The sequence below is a fragment of the Acanthopagrus latus genome, chromosome 6 (genome assembly GCF_904848185.1).
Source record: "Acanthopagrus latus isolate v.2019 chromosome 6, fAcaLat1.1, whole genome shotgun sequence".
Lineage (NCBI taxonomy): Eukaryota > Metazoa > Chordata > Actinopteri > Spariformes > Sparidae > Acanthopagrus > Acanthopagrus latus.
In genome coordinates this window covers 33546141-33572784 of record NC_051044.1, presented here as the reverse complement: position 1 = coordinate 33572784, position 26644 = coordinate 33546141, and the positions used below count along the sequence as shown (strand labels likewise).

General features: G+C 42.1%; 1 protein-coding gene across 15 annotated transcripts; it reads right to left on the bottom strand.

Moving 5' to 3' along the window:
• Window positions 1-1201: 1201 nt before the first annotated feature.
• Window positions 1202-25454, bottom strand: LOC119021015 (chitinase-3-like protein 1). 15 transcript variants are annotated; one of them, XM_037100888.1, is made up of 16 exons: window positions 25221-25454; window positions 24872-25093; window positions 22752-22855; window positions 22535-22592; window positions 21535-21618; window positions 14047-14135; window positions 13928-13954; window positions 13625-13829; window positions 13476-13526; window positions 11918-12083; window positions 7923-8047; window positions 7695-7797; window positions 6033-6215; window positions 4155-4271; window positions 3939-4071; window positions 1202-1970 (listed from the first exon to the last, which is right to left on the bottom strand). In XM_037100888.1, exons 6-16 carry the CDS (start codon window positions 14072-14074, stop codon window positions 1585-1587), a joined length of 1524 nt encoding a protein of 507 aa, XP_036956783.1. In that variant the 5' UTR covers window positions 14075-14135; window positions 21535-21618; window positions 22535-22592; window positions 22752-22855; window positions 24872-25093; window positions 25221-25454; the 3' UTR covers window positions 1202-1584. The 15 variants fall into 15 exon arrangements, with proteins under 15 accessions (XP_036956783.1, XP_036956782.1, XP_036956779.1 ...); XM_037100887.1 differs by lacking the exons at window positions 21535-21618; window positions 22535-22592 and adding an exon at window positions 23918-23998; XM_037100884.1 differs by lacking the exons at window positions 24872-25093; window positions 25221-25454 and adding an exon at window positions 23918-24770.
• Window positions 25455-26644: the final 1190 nt, after the last annotated feature.

Sequence of the window (26644 nt, the reverse complement as noted above, 5' to 3'; positions counted from 1 at the left end):
TCACATTTTTGGAGCAGCATTTGGACATCATTCATACTCAACATACCAAGTTTCGCGTTTCTGGGTCTTTCCAGCTCGCCATAAATTAATAAAACGCAAACAATGATGGTTAATGACGAATAGGCCACACCCACTTTGACCTAGCCAGTCCTCCTACACGCTTGATTTTTTTCTTTAAAAGGACCCCTTGAATAATGACTTCTGGTGAATTTTGTGTAAACTGATCAATTAAGATAAATATATTTCATACATTAAAGCATTACAATACAGTTTATTAGGCCTAAAGAAAACCTGCCCAGCTTATTATATACAGCTCATTCATAGAACAGGAAAGTGGTCTATATATGCAAGACTGAACCATAAAGGGGTGAAATATGAAGGCCGTCATGATCATTTTGCCAGCAATGAACCATGGATTTGAAATGTTTTGTTTGTAACTTAAACACAAAGTTATGATTCAGACTGGGCTGACAAATTAAAACATAAGTTTTTGAAAGTTGTGAAAACATTTGATAAAACAAGGACTTTAAACAATTTTCCTTGATCATTATGTTTTGCTCACACATTATTCCCGCCATATATGACCCAGACGCTACTAAGAAGATTATCTCTCTCATCTTTCAAGTAGAGTTATGTTTAGGTAATTTCAAACTTTTATGATGTGTACTTGGAAAAAAATACAGAGGTCCAGACAACAGTGACCTGCTGGGTCCAGCCGTGGTGAGCATCAAGTGCTCATTGCTGGACTATAAATAACTGCGTGATGAGTTAGTTCCATCTGTCACACCGAGCTCTCAGCTTGGATCTTTTGTGCACCCTCACTTCGAACTTCGATATGTTTCCTCTAAGGATCTGTGTTTAGACTCGTAGTGACACTTCACATGTTCGCTTTGTATCAGTGCCCCAGTATTATGCATGTAAACATCTGGCGTACTAACAGCCTGTGGATTGCTGCTGCAGCTGTTGGGGGAAAGGAGGATGTAATGATCTTTGCATTGTTTTAAATTGGTCACGGGTTAGATAGGACCATCACTTGGTCCGGCCCAGACCACAGTCCACCATTTGGTGATGCCTGCTCTATATCAAGGTGCTGAAAACAGCGCTGCATGACTAGACTGATGAACTTATTTCACATGGCAAAAGTGTGTGTGTGTGTGTGTGTGTGTGTGTGTGTGGGGTCCAAACTAGTCATTTAAAGAAGTGAGTGGGACACCATGGTTTATGGAGATATTTCGACTGAGTACACGCTACACTATAAGGACATTTTGTATAACGAGGACAGGGTCAGTGTCCTTATAATTTAGACAGTATAAGTGTTCATATAAGCTTAGAAAGCTAAATAAATTCTCCAAATACTAAAAATTGTTTACAAGTTTACAATTACAACAATATACTCATAACATTGAGAATTTACTCATTTTGAATGTATCGTTTTAGATTAAAACAATGGTTTTTGGTAATGCATAAGAGACCCCCACAGGATTGTGATTTAACTGGTTTCAAGGGAGCTCAGACCCTAGAACATAACGTAACCTGAACCCTGAACTTGGTCAAGAAACAAAGTTGGAGCACAGAAAAGCACATTCACCTGAAACTCCACACACTTAACACATGGATCAGAGCAGTCATTACAAAGCTGATTATAACTACATCATCTGATGGTGCAACTGTCACTGCATAGCTGTGTTCTGTTCCCAGGGTGTGGCACTTTGTTACATATGTTTCCCTCTGCACACATCTGTAGAATGTCTTTGGATTGTCTGATCTTACATAAAGTCCATCAACTCTATGTGTGCAGAAGCTCCTGACGGGATACGCAACAGTGATGTTCTGGAAGCAGCTGTCAGCTGGTTTTGCTGTGGTGCTGCTTGCTGTGGTGAGATGCTCCCATGTAGGTTGTGGGCTTTCGGCGGGAGAGGAAGAGGTTGTGAGGAGTGCTACAGTAGGAGTTGTATCCTGTGTTGGCCAGTCTGTGAAAAAGTATTGAATAGCATTTAAATAAATCTTACAATTACATGTGTGTTTCACATCCAAGGTTGACTTTCACAACGGATCAAAGTCTGATTTATCATGAGACAGGAATACATGTTTTTAGTTGAAGGCTCAGTCATATGAAACGCTGTAGACCTATACCTCCTATAATGTAGCCTACAATGACGTGATAAAAATATGTTCTTCTGTGCCTTTTTATGTAGTCCACAGAACAAGGAATACATGGACATGTAATGACAAGAATGTAAATTAAAGTGCACTTGGAGGAGTAGGGCTTCATCATTAGCCGTGTTGTGTGTGCTGTCAGTCGCTTGTTAGTGGACTCCAATTCTAAGCTTTGTGATGCTCTGTTGCTAGCTACAAGCTAGCTGAGAAAGGCACTCGGGAGCGAGCATGATTTCATACACGTCACACCGACATAATGTTTATATCTTGAGAGGTGAGGCTACACGCTGATCAAGGCAACAGAGTCAGACGGGCATGTCTAATTTTTCAGCTGATTTAACAGCCATTTGCTCATTGGCATTAAATGTGATTAAAAAATGTTTTAAAACACAGAAAAGTCGACTAATGTACCTTTTACTGCTGGAAATCATATTATTGTATTATGTAGACAACATACATTATATTGCCAAAAGTATTCACTCACCTGCCTTGACTCGCTTATGAACTTAAGTGACATCCCATTCTTAATCCATAGAGTTTAATATGATGTCAGTCCACCCTTTGCCGCTACAACAGCTTCAACTCTTCTGGGAAGGCTTTCTACCAGGTTTAGGAATGTGTTTATGGGATTTTTTGACCATTCTTCCAGAAGGGCATTTGCACACACTGATGTTGGGCGGGAAGGCCTTGCGCTCAGTCTCCGCTCTAATTCACCCCAAAGGTGTTCTATCGGGTTGAGGTCAGAACTCTGTGCAGGCCAGTCAAGTTCATCCACACCAAACTCTCTCATCCATGTCTTTATGGACCTTGCTTTGTGCACTGGTGCACAGTCATGTTGGAACAGGAAGGGGCCATCCCCAAACTGTGCCCACAAAGTTGGGAGCATGGAATTGTCCAATGTCTCTTGGTATGCTGAAGCATTCAGAGTTCTCAGTGGAACTAAGTGGCCAGGCCCAGCTCCTGAGAGACAACCCCACACCATCACCAATCCCTCCTCCACCAAACTTTAAACTTGGCATGATGCAGTCAGACAAGTGCCGTTCTCCTGGCAACTGCCAAACCCAGACTCATCCATCAGATTGCCAGATGGAGAAGCGCGATTCATCAATCCAGAGAACACGTCTCCACTCTAGAGTCCAGTGGTGGCATGCTTTACACCACTGCATCTGACGCTTTGCATTGCACTTGCTGATGGATGGCTTGGATGCAGCTGCTCGGCCAGGGAAACCCATTCCATGAAGCTCTCTACACACTGTTCTTGAGCTAATCTGAAGGCTACATGACGTTTGGAGGTCTATAGCGATTGACTCTGCCGAAAGTTGGCGACCTCTGCAACCGCTAACCCCATTCAATCATTTTACGCGACCTACCACTTTGTGACTGAGTTGCTGTTGTTCCCAATCGCTTCCACTTTGTTATAATACCACTGACAGTTGACTGTGGAATATTTAGGAGCGAGGAAATTTCACAACTGGACTTGTTGCACAGGTGGCATCCTATCACAGTATCATGCTGGAATTCACTGAACGCCTGAGAGCAACCAGTCCTTTCACAAACGTTTGTAGAAACAGTCTACATGACTGTGTGCTTGGTTGTATACACCTGTGGCCATGGAAGTGATTGGAACACCTGATTTCAATTATTTGGATGGCTGAGTGAATACTTTTGGCAATGTAGTGTATCATAGGTAACACTGCGAAAAAGCACAGTACATGGACCTTTGCCCATCTGATGTTTCTGTGAACCGAACTTACAACCCTGATAAGAAAAAATGGCCTCACCTTCACTGAGTTTATGTTTTAGATGTGATATTAATGGATATTGGCCCTGTTCACAGAACTGTCCAGAGTAGTCATCCATATCTAGTGTCCACACAGCAGCTCCTCCCAGCTGCCTGCTCTTCAGATAGTCTACCTGTTAGACAGTGAGGAGTAACACCATAAAACTCTCTTTTAGAAAAAATATCAGCTCTTTCATAACAAAGTAGTTTAATGTACCTTAGCACCGAGGCTCCTCCGGTCATCAAAGCCGACCCACTGATTGCCTTTGACAGCATAGGGAACTTTCTGATCATTGATCCACTGAACTGAGGTGCCTTTCACGAAGGAGCAGGTCTGATAAATAAACATCACAGTTTCTGTCAAATACATTAGTCACAGCTATAGCAATCATGTTCATGTCGATGCAGGTGAGGCTGGAGAATCAGCAGAGGACGTTTTCTTTTCTTAGGAATGCCACTGCAAAACGTCACTGCGATTAAATCTCAGATGTCTATGAATTCATGGAGACCACAGTTCACATATGACAATAGCAGGCAGAAGAAGAAATCGTTAATTTGTAAAGTGTTTAGACACGATCCTGGTGTAGTTACTTAACTGTGTCCTTCTTGGTGCTAAAGCACACATTTGCCCAACATTTCAGCATTAAAATGATCTTTTAATCTGAAATCAATCCCAGAACAAAATGTTTGGGATTTGAAGTAAATATATTTTAGAATCACTCCACACATCACTTGTTATGAGTCCCTAAGGGACATAATATGACTGTATGGACACAATTAGGACTGCAGTACCAAATAAGTAATACAGGCTACTAAGACCAAAACACAAAGAGTGAAGTGTAGTGAAGTGTAGCAATATGTAGAGGAAGGTCTGTCCAAGCTTATTTCACTACAGTCTTGATCTAGGCAAAAAGGAGTTTTTATGAGTTGGACAGGTCTGTTAGCAGTGCAAACCAAGACATCGTCATACTTATGCGACTGAATGGGTCGACTGACAATGACTCACAAAATACACATATTGCTGTTCCCAAAAGAACAAGTCCATTGCAGTATGGCATACTGAGATCTCATCATACGCCCACAGTTTGGTTAGGTTTAGGCATGAAAATGATGTTTAGCTAGGAAAACATTGTGGTTTAGTTAAAATAACTATGTTACATATGCAAATGTACATTACATCTGTGATATAACTATGTTGGTAAGTCAAAATAACTCACTATTGACTTTTGATTTCACACTGCAAACTAACAGCAGCCTACTTGATGAAATTCCTGTACCATCTGTCCTCAACCTCTGCCCAATGCAGACTTTATTGCTCTTCAACTACTTCTCCTGACTTCCTCCTTTGCAGCTGTAATAACACTTGTGGTTGCTGCCTAACAAGAATCATACATATAATTCGTAGTTAGCTGCTTGCACATTCAAGCCTATACTGTTGTTTTTCTGAATAGGACAGACTGGTACAAACTCATTATTGGATACATTCAGTACAATGGCACACCTATGTAGTAAGCCAGTGACAAGTTTCTGCAATTGGGCATTCTGTGATGACTTCTTATTGTATTGGTGGTAGAACTGAGAGTTAGAAATAGCAGCATAACTGTGGTTAAAGTTGTTTAATTATGTTGTCTTCTTTGCTAAATGTGTTCTTAATAATACTAATATAAACTTCATTTATATAGTAAGTTTACAGAGTGCTTTGACAAACAAGCATACTCAGCATTACAGAATAAAACACTCAACAGTCAAGCCAAACACAAGAAAGCCCAGGCTAAAATGGTGTAAAAATATGCAATATGATTCTTCACATAAAACAGAGAGAGGAAAAGTAAATCTAAAATAGAGATGATTAAAATCAGTAAAGGAGGATAACATCACATCAGAGGAATTAAGAACAGATAAAAGGCAAAAGCAACAGTGCCATCACCTTAAGTTTTCAGCCTCAACTTTGGAACAACCAGAAGGGCACCTAGATTTAGGCTCTAGGCTTACAGATAAGGAACCATGGGTACATTCAATAACACTGATGTTTCGATGTGGGGAGTTGAAATGTATGATTTCTGATTTGGATTTATTCAGTTGTAAAAGATGATACCTCATAGTAAGACCAGACACCAATCTGTTGTGTATAGGGCCCAGGGTTGGCAGGGCCACTGGCTGGGGCTCCCAGGCCTGTTGCTGCGGTGGAAAGTGTGAAGGCACGAGCATGAATGGGACAACCCAGCAACAATTTCCCTGCTGGGGCTCCTCGCTCCATGCAGTACTGTATTACATAATCCTGATAGGAAAGAAAGGGAGAATGGTGAATCAAGTGAGGAAATTCTGTCAAACCATTTTACTTTCTTAGTTGTTATATCATGATTGCATGATACATAGAAAAGCCAAGATATGGAACTGTCTTATGATATAAACCTTCAATAACTGATTTATTTTGGCCACCTGGAGGCAGCAGAATTAACACACTAACATACCTTTTAATTCTGTTTTTGTTCTCCACCAGCCCCCGCAGGGAAATATCTGACGACTAAGAGGCTCTATGCAGTATGTTTGAAATCAGTGAAATTCCATACCACGCTTTCACTGCTACACAGCACTGAGGCAGTGTTAACTAGTCATTGAGTTAAGGTGGGTCACATACTGTCACCACAAAAAGCCTTAAGCACCGAGCATAAACTAGGGTTAGCTTAACCCACTAAAGTAGGCAGAATGGAAACATGACAGGAAAGAGAAAAGTAAGATGGCAATTGTGACTAAAAGGATAAAATGAAGAGCAATAGACGGAACAAATGAACTAAAGAAAAGCAGAGGAGGAGCTCTAGCAATAAACTTTTTTTTTTTTTTATAATGATCTTTAAATCTTTTAATTGTCACTGCAGTGCCACTATTGCATTAGTTGATACAACTGGGCACCTGATAATTGTGTCAGGTTATGACATTTAGTCAAGGAAGAACACAAAAGCACCAAACCCCTTAAGTCATTTTTTGTGATTGTGTTACATTAATTTCTATCCTTTCAGCTTCTTAAAATCTTCTAATATGGGTCTTTCAGATAAAAGCATCAATCCACCTATTAAATTGAACCAGAATAACGGAAATGACACCCACTCAGCTAAAAAGATTTTCTAGGGAGATCCTTTAGACCTTCATTAGACCTTCCGTCCTACGTCTATGATCTGGCCTTAGAAACATACTCAAAGAGAATCTTTTATAAAACTTTCAAAATTTCGAATATGAAGTGCCAAATCAAAGGAAAAAGCTGCAGTAAGTTGTCCCACTAGAATAGCTTCAGTGTGTCTTAGCATTGATTTCTCTGGAACTCTATTGGAGGAAAGAACAGCATTCTTCCAAAAGATTTTTTGAAGATTATGGTTGAGAGTGCTGTCTCGCACTTTGGTCCAAAATATACCGTAACTATTCACTTCAGTCCAGATCTGGTGATTGCAAATGGTTCACATCATTTTCATAATCATCAAAAGCCATTCAGTGACCTCTCCTGCCCAGTGGATGGGGGCATTGTCTTCCTGGAAGTGACCACTCCCATCAGAAATAGAGATATTTCAACTTGTAACCCAACTCTACAGAACTACAGTACAATGCAGTTCACCTGCATCTATCAGTTTGCTAAGAATTTTTACCATTTTAACGGCATACAGTTTAAACAGTTCAAACAATCAAAAATCTTGAAACTGATATCAAGTTTATTTTAATTTCTAACTTGTAATATCTATTCATTAAAGGTAGCATTAAGCTTTATTACTATGTTTGTTTTGCTGTCAGCATAGAGGGAACTGTGGTGGGCCGTCACTTCATCTTGATCACCATCAAGGTCAAAAGACTTAACACTGATGAAGTCCAGGTACCTGAACACACAAACACACACAAAACAACACATATACCACAGACAGAGGTACATTTACTGTATAATAATGCAGTCATGTCATTTTAAAAGTATTTAAATTGGAGCTGACATAAATATAAGTCTTACTTTGAAATCTCAGAGAGATCATATCCTATATCAATAACATCTGTTTGTGCTGCCACAGCTGCAGAGAGCATAAGTTGAGTGTTACTTCCTCCTGTACCCCCAGCTCCATAGGCCTCTGAAAGTTCCTAGAAATCAATAGAAATCCACTAACACTTTAATCAGTGGTCAAAAATGTACCTCAGAACAACAGATCACATTATAGATTATATTAGTGCAAACCACATTAAACTTTATCCCATCTGCCAACCAGTTATTGGCAACCCTTTCAGTTCAGAGCTCACCTTGCAGGAACTTGTGCAATAACCCTTCACTCTTAACATCATATCTGATAAAAAAGTAACTGTTGAATGTGTTTTAATCGTGGGGCAGTTTTAAAGCAAAACTCCCACCAAAAAGCAACCTAGGCTTTATTTGTGAATGTAACCGAGTCAAAGCTTTGTGTAAACGAAAGAGGCACTTTTAAGATTTTCATTTTCGGGTCAAACTCATTTTCAATGGCAGTGCTACAGGCACTTTTACAATAGCAGCAAAATTACTATTTTTAAAACACTAAGAAGGCTCGACACAACATGAAACTTTGCTCGTAGTGTCAACAGGGTCAACTTCTCGGCTGCCATGATGGCCGGGAGCGGAACAACATCTGCTGAAGTGAGATGTTCATAAACTTTCTTTTTAGTAAGATCTGTGTATACAAACAATGTTCTCAATGCTCATGTTTATGTGTAGAGACCCTGGTGATACTATGAGCAAAGTTTCATGTTGCGTTGAGCCTGCTTAGTGTTTTAAAAATAGAGATTTTGATGCTATCATAAAAGTGCTCATAGCACTCCCATTGAAAATGAGTTTGACCCGAAAAGAAAAATACGTTAAATCTTAAAAGTGACTCTTTCATCGTAATTATGCTTTTACAAGAAGGTTTGACTCATATAGCATACATTCACAAAAAAAGCCTAGGTTGCATTTTGGTGAGAGTTTCGCTCTAGGTGATTGAAATGTTTGCACTGTAGTGCTCTCTGTTTTGTCATGATGTGCCCTGTCAGTTTTTGTTGTGTCTTATTTTCGTTTCCCTCTTGTGTTTTCTACTTCTCCCTTACTTGCTTCTTCTCAGTGTGTGTGCTTTTAGACGTGGTGTTGCTGCTGCAGCAGAGAGATGCACCTATGATTCATTTTATCATCAACTGTTACTACATACACCTGATATTCTCCTCAATCCGAAGCCAGATTGTTCCGTCTCAACCAGTGACTCCCCACTGTTTTGGTCTCAAGTTAGTATCTCGTGATTATGTGTGACTTTTTCATGTCATTGTTTGATACTATAATCTCCTTGGCTCATGTGCAGTTACTCCAGCGTCTTCCTGCTCAGCAATCTGCTCAACTGCCTTCACCTGCATGTCCTGCACTTTCCTGGAGACCCAGTGAGACCATTCAGCCCTGGCTCATGTCTCTACCAGCTCACCTGCCTGCCCTGACCTTTGTCACTGTTACTCTGTTAGACATTTTACTCTGCATCGAACCTTGTGTCTCAGCATGTGGTTCCACCAGTAACCAATACATCACATGTATGTGTGTGAGTGTGTGTGTGTGTGTGTGTGTGTGTGTATGTATGTGTGTGTCCAAACTAAAAAAAGGAACAGTGATCCCTGATGAATGATGTAATGCTACAAGTTTCAGTTTCTCCTAACTGATTTTCATACCTCACTGTATTGAAACAAACTGCTGGCTGCTGGAAATGAAGGATATGGCAGTACGGTATACATTTAGAGAATAAAGGTCAGTATACATGTACTAAAAATGCAAACACTGCTACGTCTTATGTTGTCATTACATCAAATTCCACTGTGAAGTAAGAGTAAGTAAACAAATAAGCAGAACTAAATTATTAGAATAATGATAAGCAGTGCCTCTTTCCTATTCTGAATAGAACATTATGTAGAATCACAGACTCAATGTGCTCGATTTAGTAATTATGACACTGAATAACAAAGAAGTTTTGGATGGAATGATGATGTCACACAGGTAAGACTGCTCTAACAGTCAGCACATTTTACTAAAGGAGGGAGGATCTGAAAATGTCAAGGGATACATACAATCCGGGAAAGTATGTTCCACTTTTGATTCAGTTGGTGTCCTACTGTTACGGCTAAGGTGCAAACACTGGCTGCAGATTATGAACACATTTCTAGCTCTAGGAATTCAGGATCCACCTTATATTCACATTTAAAACCTGCTTCAGGTACAATACATTTTAACCTAATGAATATGAGATATGATAGATCCATTAGTACAGTGGTATTATCTGTATAGCACAGAATCTCTGTCTGTCCATGTGTCTGTTTTACATATATCAAGAACCATTTATCTGATCTACGTCATGCTTTACATGTTTGTTGCTGAGATCCCCAGGAAGTGCAGTATTCAGTTTGTTGGAGATTAGCCTGGTGCAGTAACTTGCTGCAGTAACAATGAGAAAGACAAAACTAAAGCTGAAGGTTAAAAGAGTCTGGATGAGTAAGGAGACACGGTCAACACAGGTTTTCTGTTCTTCAGAGAGGAGGTGAGATTTGAAGTTCCTGTCAACAGTAGTATGCTAGCTAACACAAGCCTCAAGGAATATCATGTATACTGTTGCTTGGCAACCATATGCTCCAGGATGCCTCGCTCATGGTTGTGGCAGAAAGCACAAATGTAATCATCCAGATTTTAAATCTTCAGCCCTGGTGAGTCTGTGGGCAGTTCAGGAGGCTTTACCAAGTAATCTGTGCAGAAGTGCATGCTGTGAATAGGCTCTGTATTAATCAGTAATTAACACAATGATATCAAATGAACATATAGAGAAACTTGCTTGGGAATCTGAGATGAAAGCTACATATTGAAAAAGGTTTATCACAATGACTGTATGACAGTTTTGAAGACAGGCTCATATATGTATGTACAACAAATATTTCTATGGCATCTCGTGAAATGTTTTTGTATAATTTGATTACAACAAAAACAACAAGAAAACAAATGTGGATCCATGATATGTTTTGTTAAACAGCTTGTAATTGTAATTGTAAATGTGATTTTTAGGAAAACCACATTTCTGTGCCATACAACAGATCACTGAGGAGTTACAAATGCACAAATAGTGCTTATATAAAGAGCACAACATTTATAAATTGTAAAAATATCAAGGAAAATGTGTTTTATGTCTTCAAATTGAATGTAGCAAAACACTGCTGCTCACACCAATTTCATAGAACCAAAATGTACCCATGTATTAACTGTATAACAATATCAAATGACCCTAAACAACAAATATGAGCACCTGCTTGAGCATCTCATGTAAAAATCATTTAATTTAAGATTTTTTGACTGATGACTACATATAAACCACAGATATGGTTAGCCCCAGGCTAAGAAGGCTTTTGGGGTCAGGTGACGCAAATAGCGGTGTGCAAGTGTCATTCAGTTTGAAGCCTTCTCTACAGATTTAAAGGATAAATACTTTTTATTTTACTGGACCTTAGACTCATTGCTTGTGTACTGGGCATCAATGCATCACGAAGGCTGAAGTCAGGGCTTACAGAACTGGCCTGGAAAAATGATGTGGGTCTTTAGTTTGGTATACTATCAAACTGCCAATTGTATCTGGCTGTCAATCATGGACTTCCTGGACTTCATTTTTGTTTGTTTTCTTTTCTTTTCTTTTTGTGGGGGTTAGGGTTAGCTGTATGTAATGTGTACACTATGTATGTGTATTCCTGCTTTAAAAAAAGTTAAATAAAAAATAAAAACAAAAAACACAGACATAATCTGCTGATTTGAATTAACTAAATAGCACTCTAAGACTTTAAACGGGCAAAATTGCCCCTTTGGATTCCTCTCTGTTAAATGAAACACACTAAAATGGCCTCTTTGCAGGCCACACCACTACATGCAGCTGCTGCCTTTTTTTTTCTTTTTTTCCCACCATCCAACAGCCTGAATCCTCTACATATCTCCAGTCAGCGTACCTTGCATAGTAGAGTGAACCTCTGCTTGTCCTCTGCAGGACCTTCACTAGCACCAGGGTACTCCCAATCTAGATCCAGACCATCAAATCCGTGAGTCCTCAGGAATTTGATCGAAGACTGGATGAATGTCTGACGGTTAGCTGGAGTAGACACCATGATGGCGAACCTGCAATAGAAAGTAAGAAAAATGTAGTTCTCTAAAATGGCAGATGAAAAACATGATGTATTTTGAAAGCCAGCGAAACATAGAACTGTCTGTCTGTCTGTCTGTCTGTCTGTCCGTCTACCAATTATTGATTATTCTGTTTTAGTCTATAAAATATACAGATCCGGCCCTGGGCACAGAACAGGTGTACTCAAATACAAATCTTAAAGGGCCACAAAAATTTGTTCAATGACTCAAAGGTCCATGTATTTTGGTCAGTCAGGCCACTTGCAATAATACTGTAATATTCAAAACAAAATGTCCTCTTTCATTCAAAACAACAAAATACGAATGAAAATAAAATGTAATGTCCATTTTAACATAAATTAAAATCCACAGTGGAATATTTCCTCTTTCGTTTGCCTTCAAACATTGTGTCCATCACTTCAGTCATGCACTATATTATTTCATTGTGTCATAGATGTGACAAGAATCCTGCTTGTAGCTTGATATAACAATTTCAGTGCATTTATTTGTGTTGTGCTTACCTCTGAATTTTGAGGAAATGTCTCTTCAAAATTCCTATGCTTCATCTCATAATGCCGTTTCAAATTGGAAATCTTCATCACAGCTTCTCCTGGCATATTGTACCGTCCCTTGTGGACTGTGGCGCAATGACTCTTGGGTATTCTGTTGGTGCTGGTGTAATTATGGTTTGTGAACTTGTTTGTGAATAAGATGATATGTAAGATGGTTGTGGGTTAATTCACGTTGTTTGCTCTGTGGTTAAATGGTGGTGAGTTTAAGAAGGATGATAAAAAAATTGGCACCGTGAGTGAAAGAGTTTTTGCTGGCAGAGTCCCTGTTTGTTAAACTATGTTAATGGCTGAACCTACATGAAGAATTTAGCTAGAACATGTCCAACTTTGTACTGACAAGTCTTAACTACCACAGTAACACCATGTAGATGTGTCCTGTTTTGGTTGGAGAGTGAATGACTGTCAAGACAAAACCCCTATTTCTTTAAGTTGCACATTATCACCGTCCACCTTGTCATAGCAGTCTACTTCGAACTCCTGACAAACATCCTTTCACTCACGGTGCCAACATTTTTATCATCCTTGTTAATACTCAACACCAATTAACCTTTAAGATTTGTATTTGAGTATCCCTGTAGTATAGTGTGCTTGCAAACACCACAGTAATACATGTTTTATTAGATTGAAAAAAACATTTTAAAAGTTACCTACACTGCCTTAAGAAGACAATCAGTGGGCAATAATCTTCACAGCACAACAATCATCTGGAGAAGTCAGTAAAATAAAATTGCCCCATGCTGCCATGCTTGCTTTCTGTCAGCAGATGGAGGAGTTTGATAAGGGGTTAGCAACAAGCAACATGGCATCAACTTACTGAAATCCGTTCACCTCTCTGACCGACAGTAAAGTCTTCAGCCTGGGGTTTCTGTTCGGGTACACACAAAGAAAACAAGTTGCTGATTAACAGACATTACATTTTAAAACAAAGATGAACAAATCTTTTCCCCATGGGCCAATTTTTACCTGTTTTTGAGCTCAGTGAATGATTTGTAGAAGCTTTTTTCATTCCACTCAAGCTCAGTGATCTCGTTGGCATGGTTGATGATGGCATAGGCATAAACCAGGTGTGTACAAAGGAAGGGGTTAATGTTTTCTGGCAGGAATTTCCCCACACCAGTTCTGTACCGTGACCAGTTGGTAAAATAACATACCATTTTGGTGGTGTTTGCTGGATCAAGTAAAAAACAGACACAAAGTGTTGCTCACAGAATTTAAGTTTAATTAAAACACGATCTCTTATTATTGTATTTTAAATGCTTTGCTTACCAATCTGAATTAAGAACTGCAGAGCCACTGTAAGGGCACAATTACCATGTTATTACAACTCAAAAACAAAGACAGAAAAATGAATTGAAATATAGGAAAAAAAAGCTGAAATTTCTCACCAATAATGCTTGCTGTTCCTTTGTTCATCTTAGTTGTTTGTGCTCTGTGTAATTGTGTGGCACTTCAAACTGTGGGGCAGAGACAGAGACTAGAAAAAGCATAAACACAGTGTAACGTCACTCTAGTCTTACATCTCATATTACTATGAGTCACATGCTGTGGTTTTCAGTTCCCTTAACTCTTTCATTAAAATATCCTTAAGTAAAAAGAAAAATTCTCAGTTAAAATTAAAGTCCTGTGGTCAAAATCTTGCCTAAGTAAGAGTACAAATATACTTAGAAGTAAAGCTACTGGTTCATAAGAAAATTAGATTCTTCAGAACATGGGAGTTTTTCTCAAACATGACTAGTGTAGTCAGCAGCTATATTGGCAAAGCCAAGCAGCTATATTGGCAAAGCCAGTACGGCTGCTGGCCAGACCCCAGGGTGGCAAGACTTAAATGGCATAAATGGACAGCAAGACAGCAAGGCATAAATGGGTGGCAAGACTTAAATGGCATAAATGGACTTTATACTTCAACCGTTGCATCCAGCAGACATGTCTGCTGGATGCAGCAGACATGTCTGCTGGATGCAGCAGACATGTCTGCTGGATGCAGCAGACATGTCTGCTGGATGCAGCAGACATGTCTGCTGGATGCAGCAGACATGTCTGCTGGATGCAGCGGTTGAAGTATAATCATTAAACTTTATTGTATTGCAGGTTAATATGTCATGAACTATTAATAAATGTCTTAAAATAAAACAACAAGCTTGTCATATTTATTGAGCTAGAAAAGTCATATTGTAAAGGAAATTTTACAGTGGCTGAGGGTGGTAGCTGTTTTGCTTCTTAAACAGGATGGACTAGATCAGCACAATCATATTTTTCCCACATTTTAGAGTGACCCACTTCAAGATTTTTACCTAAAGCATTTAAAACATGAAACCTATGCTTGAAACTCTGCCAAACATTCCCTGCATCTTTTAATGTCCATCATTGTAATGATGATATGTTGTTGCTTATAGTGCTTGACAGGCATAGGCTGGCAGGACAAAGGACATGTCATGGTGGAGTGTTATGACTTTTCCTCAAGGCTAAAACTGCTTGATGAGCAGCAAAGATGATGCAAAGACAGAGTTGTTGTTCCATCTTTGACTTTGGCCATTTTTCTTAGAAAACTGTTGTTTGAACTTCTCCATCCATCCATCCCGCTTATCCAGTACCGGGTCGCGGGGGCAGCTGTCTGAGCAGGGACACCCAGACTTCCCTCACCCCGGACACTTCCTCCAGCTCTTCTGGGAGGATCCCAAGGCATTCCCAGGCCAGCTGGGCGACATAGTCACTCCAGCGTGTCCTGGGTCTTCCCCGGGGTCTCCTCCCAGCGGGACATGCCAGGAACACCTCCCGAGGAAGGCGTCCCGGGGGCATCCGAAACAGATGCCCGAGCCACCTCAACTGGCTCCTCTCGATGTGGAGGAGCAGCGGCCCTACTCCGAGCTCCTCCTGGGTGACAGAGCTTCTCACCCTATCTCTAAGGGAGCGCCCTGCCACCCTGCGGAGGAAACTCATTTCAGCCGCTTGTATCCGGGATCTTATTCTTTCGGTCATGACCCAAAGTTCATGACCATAGGTGAGGGTAGGAACGTAGATTGACCGGTAAATCGAGAGCTTCGCCTTTCGACTCAGCTCTCTCTTCACCACGACAGACCGGTATAACGACCGCATTACTGCGGCCGTCGCACCGATCCGCCTGTCAATCTCACGCTCCATCCTTCCCTCACTCGTGAACAAGACCCCAAGATACTTAAACTCCTCCACCTGAGGCAGTAGCTCTCCCCCAACCCGGATGGGACAAGCCACCTTTTTCCGGTCGAGAACCATGGCCTTGGATTTGGAGGTGCTGATTCTCATCCCAGCCGCTTCACACTCGGCTGCAAACCGCCCCAGGACATGCTGGAGGTCCCGGCCCGAAGGAGCCAACAAGACCACATCATCCGCGAAAAGCAGAGATGAAATCCTGTGGCTCCCGAACCAGATCCCCTCCGGCCCGTGGCTGCGCCTAGAAATTCTGTCCATGAAAATAATGAATAGAACCGGTGACAAAGGGCAGCCCTGCCGGAGTCCAACATGCACCGGAAACAGGTCTAACTTACTGCCAGCAATGCGAACCAAGCTCCTGCTCCGCTCGTACAGGGACCGTACGACCCTTAACAGAGGGCCTCCGACCCCGTACTCTCGGAGCACCTCCCACAGAATGCCACGAGGGACACGGTCGAATGCCTTCTCCAAGTCCACAAAACACATGTGGACTGGTTGGGCAAACTCCCATGAACCCTCGAGCACCCTGTGGAGGGTATGGAGCTGGTCCAGTGTTCCGCGGCCCGGACGAAAACCGCATTGTTCCTCCTGGATCCGAGGTTCGACTATCGGCCGAATTCTCCTCTCCAGTGCCCTGGAATAGACTTTCCCAGGGAGGCCGAGGAGTGTGATCCCCCGATAGTTGGAACACACCCTCCGGTCCCCCTTTTTAAATAGGGGGACCACCACCCCGGTCTGCCAGTCCAGAGGCACTGTCCCCGACTGCCATGCAATGTTGCAGAGACGTGTCAACCAAGACAGCCCTACAACATCCAGAGACTTGAGGTACTCATCCACCCCCAGTGCTTTGCCACCGAGGAGCTTCCCGACTACCTCAGTGACTTCGGCTTGGGTGATGAATGAGACAACCTCCGAGTCACCAGCCTCTGCTTCCTCTATGGAAGACATGTCAGTGGGATTGAGGAGATCCTCGAAGTATTCCTTCCACCACCCGACAATATCCCCAGTCGAGGTCAACAGCTTCCCACCTCCACTGTAAAGAGTGTTGGTGGAGAACTGCTTCCCCGTCCTGAGGCGCCGGATGGTTTGCCAGAATTTCCTCGAGGCTGACCGATAGTCCTCCTCCATGGCCTCTCCAAACTTTTCCCAGACCCGAGTTTTTGCTTCCGCGACTGCCCATGCTGCCGCTCACCTGGCCTGCCGGTACCCGTCAGCTGCTTCAGGAGTCCCCCGGGCCAACCAGGCCCGGTAGGACATCCACACACTCACGGACTGCATCATTGACTATATTAACTTCTGCACGGACAACATAGTCCCAACAAAAACAGTTCACTGCTTCCCCAACAACAAACCATGGGTGACCAAGGACATTAAGGCAGCCCTGAATAGGAAGAAGGAGGCTTTCAGGAAGGGAGACAGGGAGGAGATGAAGAGAGCACAGACTGAGGTGAGGGGCAAGATCAGGGATGGCAAGGAGCAGTACAGGAGAACGCTGGAGAGCAAGCTGGCCCAAAACAACACCAGGGAGGTGTGGAATGGCATGAGAAGCATCACTGGCCAAGGAACAAAGACTGCGGCAGTGATGGGGGGAGACCAACAAGAGGCCAACGAGTTAAACCATTTCTTCAACAGGTTTGACGTTGACACTTCCCACCCCCCATCCACACCTCTCAGGGGGGCATCACTCCTGGGCTGCTCCCCCCCTTCTCCTCTTCCTCCTCACCACTGTGGACCTCAGCCTCAACTCCTCCCACATACCACCCCTCCCCTTCCATCACTATTGTCCCTTCCTAATCAGTCAGAGCCTCCAATCAACATCAGCAGGGAGGCTGTGAGGACGGAGCTCAGCCGCCTTTGTCCAGGCAAGTCGGCTGGCCCTGACGGCTTGAGCCCGAAACTCCTGAAAGGATGTGCCGCCCAGCTGTGTCATGTTTTTCAGCACATTTTCCACCTGAGCCTGAGCAGGATGGTCGTTCCTGCTCTATGGAAAACAACATGCCTGGTTCCGGTGCCGAAGAGCAAACACCCCAAATCACACAGTGACTTTAGACCCGTGGCCTTAACATCACACGCCATGAAGGCACTAGAGAGGCTGGTCCTTAAACACATCCGTTCAGTGATGGAACCATACTTGGATCCCCTACAGTTTGCTTACCAGCCACGAATCGGAGTCGACAACGCCATCATTTACCTGCTGCACAGAGCCTACACGCATCTGGACAGGGCAGGAAGCACTGTCAGAGTCATGTTCTTTGACTTTTCCAGTGCTTTTAACACCATAAGACCTGCTCTACTCTGCAGTAAGCTCCTGGACATGCTGGTGAATGACTCGCTAGTCAGCTGGATCGGGGACTACCTCACGGGGCGGCCACAGTATGTGAGATTGCAGAGCGCCATCTCAGACACCGTACTGAGCAGCACGGGGGCTCCTCAGAGGACAGTTCTCTCGCTCTATCTGTTCACACTGTACACCTCGGACTTCAGGTACAGCTCACAATCCTGCTATCTGCAGAAGTTTTCGGACGACTCTGCCATTGTGGGCTGTATCTCAGGGGATCAGGAAGCTGAATACCAAGGTGTGGTGGACAGCTTTGTAGAGTAGTGTGGACAGAACCAGCTGCAGCTCAACACGGGGAAAACCAAAGAGCTGTGGGTGGACTTTAGGAAGAAGAGTAACCCTCCAAACCCTATCAACATCAAGGGTACTGATGTGGATATAGTGGACTGTTACAAGTATCTGGGGGTCCATATTGACAATAAACTAGACTGGACAGCCAACATCAATGCCCTCCACAAGAAAGGTCAGAGTCGCCTCTTTCTCCTGAGGAGAGTCAGGTCTTTTAATGTATGCAGGACCATGTTGCAGATGTTCTACCACTCAGTTGTCTCCAGCGTCATCTTCTACGCTGTGGTGTGCTGGGGCAGCAGGGCTAAGACAGCCGATGCCAACAGGCTGGATAAGCTCATCAGGAGAGCTGGCTCTGTCCTGGGAGTTGAACTGCAGTCTCTGGCAGAGGTGTCTGAGCAGAGGATGCTGAGGAAACTGCTCAACATCCTGGACAATACATCGCACCCCCTGCATGCAACACTGGACTCCTACTGCAGCACCTTCAGTCGCAGACTGAGAGCACCGAGGTGCTCCACAGAACGCCACAGGAGATCCTTTCTCCCTGTGGCCATCAAACTTTTTAACTCTTCCCCCTTCTCCACATAGGACAATGATAATATCCCTGCACGTCCACAAACACTTTAAGCTGCTGATTCGCACCTTATCTGCTATTACATGTCAATAGCTCATGTGTATATATATATATATATATATATATATATATATATATATATATATTTTATTTTTTTATTTTTTATAGTTGCAATTTACTTTTATTTCATTGTATTTTTTATATTATATTTTTCATTTCTATTTGATTTGATTTATACTGTTTCCCTGGCACAGCAATTTCCTTCGGGATTAATAAAGTCCTTAAGTCCAGTAACAAAACCCCACTCTGGTTCAGATCGGGGAGGCCGTTCCTCCCAATCACACCCCTCCAGGTAACAACCCACGTGAGCGTTGAAGTCCCCCAGAAGAACGACGGAGTTCCCGGTTGGAGCACTCTCCAGTACCCCTCCCAGGGACTCCAAGAAGGCTGGGTACTCTACACTGCTGTTCGGCCCATAAGCCAAAACAACAGTAAGAGACCTATTCCCGACCCGAAGGCGCAGGGAAACAACCCTCTCGTTCACTGGGGTAAACTCCAACACATGGCGGCTGAGCCGAGGAGCTATAAGCAAGCCCACACCAGCTCGCCGCCTCTCACCGCGGGCAACTCCAGAATAGAAGAGAGTCCAGCCTCTCTCAAGGAGTTCAGTTCCAGAGCCCAGACTGTGCGTAGAGGAGAGCCCGAATATCTCTAGTCGGTACCGCTCAACCTCTCGCACCAGCTCAGGCTCTTTCCCCCCCAGTGAGGTGACATTCCATGTCCCCATGGCTAGAGTCACCATCCGGGGATTGGGTCGCCGGGGCCCCCGCCCACGACTGCCATCCAAATCACACCGCACCCGCCCCTTCTGAACCCTCCTGCGAGTGGTGAGCCAACAGGAGGGCGGGCCAACGTCGCTCCTTTGGGCTGCGCCCGGCCGGGTCCCGTGGGCTAAGACCCGGCCACCAGGCGCTCGCCTGCGAGCCCCAACCCCAGGCCTGGCTCCAGGGTGGGGCCCTGGTAATGCCAATCCGGGCAACGTACGCGTCCTCAATTTTATCTCCGTCATTAGGGGCTTTTGAACCGATCTTAGTCTGACCTGTCACCTAGGACCTGTTTGCCTTGGGAGACCCTACCAGGGGCATTAAGCCCCGGACAACATAGCTCCTAGGATCATTCAGGTGCTCAAGCTCCTCCACCACCATAAGGTGCCGGTTCAAGGAGGAGTGTTTGAACTTCTGTGACATCAAACTCACAAACTGGCACAAGTACATCAAAGTAAACCTCCTGTAATGAGGTTATCTGAGGTGCTTTGGCGACAGCTGAGCAGCAACCAAATGAATTGTTTGCATAGCCTCTGTTCTGTGGAGCTTGGTAAATTCCCTCATGTTTATCTCTGGGCTATAACTCTGCTCACACTGTTGGAGATTTAATGATTAAGTAAGGTGTAAGTACACACATAATGAGGCAATGAGTCAAAGTATTTGTATTTCACTGAAAGTATAAATACCATTGTGATTGCAAGATTTACCTACTATATTTCTTTGCAAGCCATTTTTTAGTTGATGCTTTTAAAATGTTTACTATTGCTAGTAGAAGCCCTTTGGTGCCCTAGGCAAGATTTGAGCTGGAGCCCCCTTGCATCGCTGTCAATTTCACAATCAATTTTCATACCCTCACACAGAAACTGCATGTATGTAATCAAGATTGTATTTCTTTTAAGTCAAAAATATCACACCAAATAAAAACCTGATGTGTCCGTGATGTGCTGAGGTAGAGGGACAGGAGCACCTGATGCTGTGTCACTAGGGTGGTGGTGAAATATTTAGTTACCTAATGACATGAAACTGACTACTTCCCCATGAGCCCCTGAGGCTTTGTGCAAAATTTTGGCCCAAACCTACTTCTTCGAACTCCTCTGAGGTGATTTCAGCGATTTGCACCTAACTTTGCACACAGCATCTGTGGACTCTCCTGACAATAAGTTATAAAAAAGAATTTTGAGATTCCAAACAACATTCAAGTCATTAAATAGTAACCTGTACATTTTGCTCAAAACACAAAGTGTTGCATATCTACACATGTCCAAATGACATGAAACTCAGGTGACTACTTTCCCATGAGCCCCTGAGGCTCTGTGCAAAATTTTGGCTCATGACCACTAGGTGGTGCTGTTTGAATGTAAGTATTTCATACCTCCACATTGGTTGGTCATATTAAGATGAAATTTGGTAAAATCATTGACAATGATTGACGATAGCTGACAAAAGGCGTTATCAGGGGACTCTATAGCGCCCCCTGGAATATTAACAATCCATCACCGCTTCCTACATGCACAAAAAAATCCACCGTACACAGAAATCAGTGAAAAAAACTGTCACTCCAACAGTAAGTCCTCCATTTTCATTATAAGGGCCCGAGCAGGTTTCGACCTTTACGTCCCAAACGATCACATTTTTCACTGACTGAACATACCCCAAAACTCACCAAACTTGGAATAATCGTCACACCTGCCAAAAAATTTCATAATCTATTGTTGTCGTCCATTTCCAGGTGGTCCGCCAGGTGGTGCTATGATCAAGGAAAGTGCGTTTTGGCTCATTACTCCCATATACTTGGTTGCACATTCAAAAACCTTATATCCACACAGTCACTGAATTGTCATATAGGCCACGCACATTTCCACCTACTGTTTTTTTCAGCAAATTTGCCAAATGTTGCAAACCTACTTTTTCAAACTCTTTCCCCCATTTCTACAAAACTTTGCATACAGCATTTTATTCAAGTAATTTTGAGATTCCAAACAATACTCAAGTTACTAATTAACAACTCAAAACAAGTGTTGCATATCTCCACATTGGTCTGTTAAAAACTCAGGTGCCTACTTCCCCATGAGCCCCTGAAGCTCTGTGAAAAAAATGATAAACTTAAATTTCAAACTCCTCCTAGTCCATTTCACCGATTTGCAACAAACTTTGCAAGTAGCATCTGTGGAAAAAACTTATCAAAAGCTTTCACCTACGTCACACCTGGTGGCGCAGTCCATTTTGATGCTTCGCCATAAAACCATCAAGTCATTATAACTTCCACATACAATTTGCCATCAACTCCAAATTGCTCAAACATGTAGAGGGTCTTTCCCTGGATACATCTACATGGCACAGCCTGACGACAGCATGCCCTTATGTGTGGGGACTGCGAGGGCCCGTTCATCGCTGCTTGCAGCTTTAATTGAATATTTGCCACTGTGCCCACACCATAACTATTGTGTCAATCCAATTCATGGGCATGGTATAGACTGGCCCCTGTAACTCACACACCAAAGATGACCAGCAGGTGGTACCAAATAACTCCAACATAGTATGGCTGACATTTTCAAAACTTATATCTACATGTTCCCTAAATTCAGCTGAATTGAGTGATGTAGGCCACGCCAGCTTTCACGGCAAATTTCTATTCGCAAAATCGACAAAAATGAAAAACATACTTTTTCCAACTCCTCTTAGGCCATTTCACCGATTTGCACCAAACTTTGCAAGTAGTATCTGTGGACAAAATGTATCAAAAGCTTTTTTAAGTCACACCTTGTGGCCGTGGTGGTGCAGTCCATTTTGACGTTTCACCATAAATCCATCAAGTCATTATAACTTCCACATACAATTTGCCATCTACTTCAAACTGCTCAAACATGTAGAGGGTCTTACCCTGGATACATCTACATGTCACACCCTGATGACAGCATGCCCTGATGCACATAGACTGCGAGGGCTTGCTCATCGCTGCTTGCAGCTTTAATTTAGAAGTGCACCTGAAGAGAGAAAAATATGTGATCACTGGATGTTAGATTTGAACAAAAACCAGATCCTTGGTGTGTGCTATACATAAGACTAATATAGATTAATAATGAAAATACGACGAGATTCATTCAACTTTATTGCAATCACAATGCAATTCAGTCTAACTGTCACATCGCGGTGAGGTTTGTCCTGTCTTGGGGTCTGTCTTGTGAAATTTCATGTCTTATTTTGAAAATATCTCTCCCTCTCGTTTCAGGTCACTTGCCCTTCCTCCTGTATCCCTGGTCTGACGTCATCCCTAATCCCTGATTGTTTTCACCTGTGTTCCCTTCCCCCCATGTGTATAAAGTCTTTGTCTTCCCCTGTCTGCGTCGCCCAAGTATTTCGTCATTTTGTCGTTACAATGAAGCCCTTGTTCCACAGCCTTGCCTTTGCCAATCACGTTAAGTATTGTCAGGTTTTATTGTCTGATTTTGTCCTCTCTAGTAGAGTGATTTTTTGTTTGTTAATATTCTGGTTAGGATTTTTGTGTTTCAGTTTAGCTTTGTTTATAGTCTTTTGTTTTCCTCCTCTTGGAGCGTTTTCTGTTGTATCCTTTTGAAAATAGAGAGAGTAGTTAAGTTTCATAGCCTGTGTGCTTTCCTCTTCGGAGTGTTATTTTGTTTGTTAACTTGTATATTTAAGATTCATAGTTCAGAGTAGGTTTTCCTCCTTCGGGAGCGCTTTTCGTTATTGTGTGTTTCATGTTTGTTTGTCTCGTGAGTCCTCTAGAATTTCATAGTTTTTGATTTATCATTCTGTCTGGAGAGCCGCAAAACAGAGAAATAAAATCTGACATTACATCTGTCATTCTGCACCTGAGTCCTCTCTTTTGTCTAAGTCTGACACTAACCAGTGTGCAAAATGCAGTAAATTGCAGTGAAATTAATTAAAGGTGGGAGAAACAATAACTTGCATCTCAAACTATGTAGTAATTATTAATCAATGCTACTATCGTCTGAAGTAAGCTAGCAAGTTAACACTCTGCTCCAACCATGGTAACTACAATGCATTAAACTATTAATTTCACTCACTTTATCACATTGACGTTACTGTACTTGTATCTTCTTCACATTTTCGTATGAGGGGCCGTCAGGGACATTATTCAGGATTACCTCTCACAAACACATGTGAAATGCTCTTATACACACTATTGAAACACTCTCACATAACCAACTGAAAAATCATTTACACACACACACTACTAAAATGCTCTTACACATACATGTGAAATGCTCTTATATACACTACTGAAATGTTCTCATACATACAAGTGAGTGAAACGCTCACACACACACTACTGAAATGTTGTCATAAACACTGCTGAAACGCTCTTATACACACTACTGAAACGCTCTCACATACACTACTGAAACGCTCTCATACATACAAGTGAAACGCTCTCATAAACACTACTGAAACACTCTCATACACGCTACTGAAAAGCTCTCATACACACTACTGAAACGGTCTCATACACACTTCTGAAAGGTTCTCATACATAGAAGTGAAACGCTCTGATACACACTACTGAAATGATCTCATACAAACTACTGAAACACTCTGATACGTACAAATGGAACACTCTCACACATACGATATAGAATTGTAAACTATAACAGTTCAGTAGTGCATATGAAAATTACAGTTAAACAGGAAGGCCCTCCTATCACCCGACGGAAACAGGAAGACTCCACACTGGGACGTGAATGTGCTTTTGCTGAGTTTGAAGTACTTCAACCCTTGCTTCAACAATGTCCGTTCATCTGATATTCTTCATTTTTCAAATCCAACCATTATTTTTTGAAGTGAGAGGCAATGAGGAGGATGTTGTCGTATTTTTTTCTAGTGCTCTGCAATGCATTGAGAGGCTGCAAAGACAGGAGTCTGACAATTTCCATCAGGAGAGGCTTTATATAGAGCTTAATGAGCATACTCGAACTCTATCTGCATTTCTTGCTGTGTGTGATGATAGGGATGTCACAAACCTTCTAGGATCATTGTATAGATGCTTTCGCAACTTGCTGCATGAACATGATGCCAGACAGAGATCCACTGAAGAGACCACGAATTTGGCACCTCCAACAACTTTGACTGGCCATCCAGGACGGCCCAGATACAGCATAGCCACTGAACAGATTTCTCACTGTGTGTCCATCGATATTTCATGGCAAAGAATTGCATCATGCTTTGGAATTAGTTGAAGGACACTATACAGACACAGACAAAGACTGGGATTTGAGCCATTAAGGTATTCTGTATTGTCAAATAAAGACCTGGACAGAGTTGTAACTCATATACTACAGAACACTCCAAATGCAGGTGAAGCATACATACTTGGAAGCCTGAGATCGCGTGGCTTGGGGATTCAGCACTGGCGGGTCAGACAGAGCCTGCATCAAGTGGATCCTACTGGGCGATCATTTAGACGTTTGTCTTGCTATACATAGAAGAGTCTATGATGTTCAGGCTCCTAACCAATTATGGTAAGTAAATGTTATGTACAGGAAACCAAGTTGTATGTATGTGGAGCTAATCACACGTATATATACATATATACATATATATATACATACATACATATATACATACATACATATATATACATACATATATACATATATATACATACATACATATATACATACATATATACATACATATATGTATATATGTATGTATATATATATGTATATATATATACATATATATATACATATATATACATACATACATATATACATACATATATACATATATGTATACATATATGTATGTATATATGTATGTATATATGTATGTATGTATATATATGTATATATGTATGTATATATACATATATACATACATATATACATACATATATACATACATATATGTATATATGTATATATGTATGTATGTATATATATGTATATACTGTATGTATGTATATATGTATATATATGTATGTATATATATATGTATGTATATATGTATATATGTATGTATATATGTATATATGTATGTATGTATGTATGTATGTATGTATGTATGTATATATGTATGTATGTATATATATATATATGTATATATATGTATGTATATATACACTATATTACCAAAAGTATTCGCTCACCCATTCAAGTGATCAGAATCAGGTGTTCTAATCACTTGGCCTGGCCCCAGGTGTATAAATTCAAGCACTCAGGCATGCAGACTGTGAAACAAGACATTTGTGAAAGAATGTGCCGCTCTCAGGAGCTCAGTGAATTCCAGCGTGGAACTGTCATAGGATGCCACTTGTGCAACAAATCCAGTCGTGAAATTTCCTTGCTCCTAAATATTCCACAGTCAACTGTCAGCTCTATTATAACAAAATGGAAGCGTTTGGGAACAACAGCAACTCAGCCACGAAGTGGTAGGCCACGTAAAGTGACGGAGAGGGGTCAGCGGATGCTGAAGCGCATAGTGCAAAGAGGTCGCCGACTTTCTGCACAGTCAATTGCTAGAGAGCTACAAACTTCATGTGACCTTCAGATTAGCCCAAGTACAGTACGCAGAGAGCTTCATGGAATGGGTTTCCATGGCCGAGCAGCTGCAGCCAAGCCACACATCACCAAGTGCAATGCAAGGCGTCGGATGCAATGGTGTAAAGCACGCCGTCACTGGCCTCTAGAGCAGTGGAGACGCGTTCTCTGGAGTGATGAATCACGCTTTTCCATCTGGCAATCTGATGGACGAGTCTGGGTTTGGAGGTTGCCAGGAGAACGGTACATTTC

Excerpts from the sequence above, each read along its gene's own strand:
- LOC119021015 (XM_037100887.1), bottom strand. The coding sequence starts at position 14,074 with ATGAACAAAGGAACAGCAAGCATTATTG. Across the intron at positions 12,084-13,475 it reads AGAGAGGTGAACGGATTTCA|GTTCGCCATCATGGTGTCTA; the intron begins GTAAGTTGATGC and ends TTTCTATTGCAG. Across the intron at positions 4,272-6,032 it reads GTGTCTGGTCTTACTATGAG|ACCTGCTCCTTCGTGAAAGG; the intron begins GTATCATCTTTT and ends TTTATTTATCAG.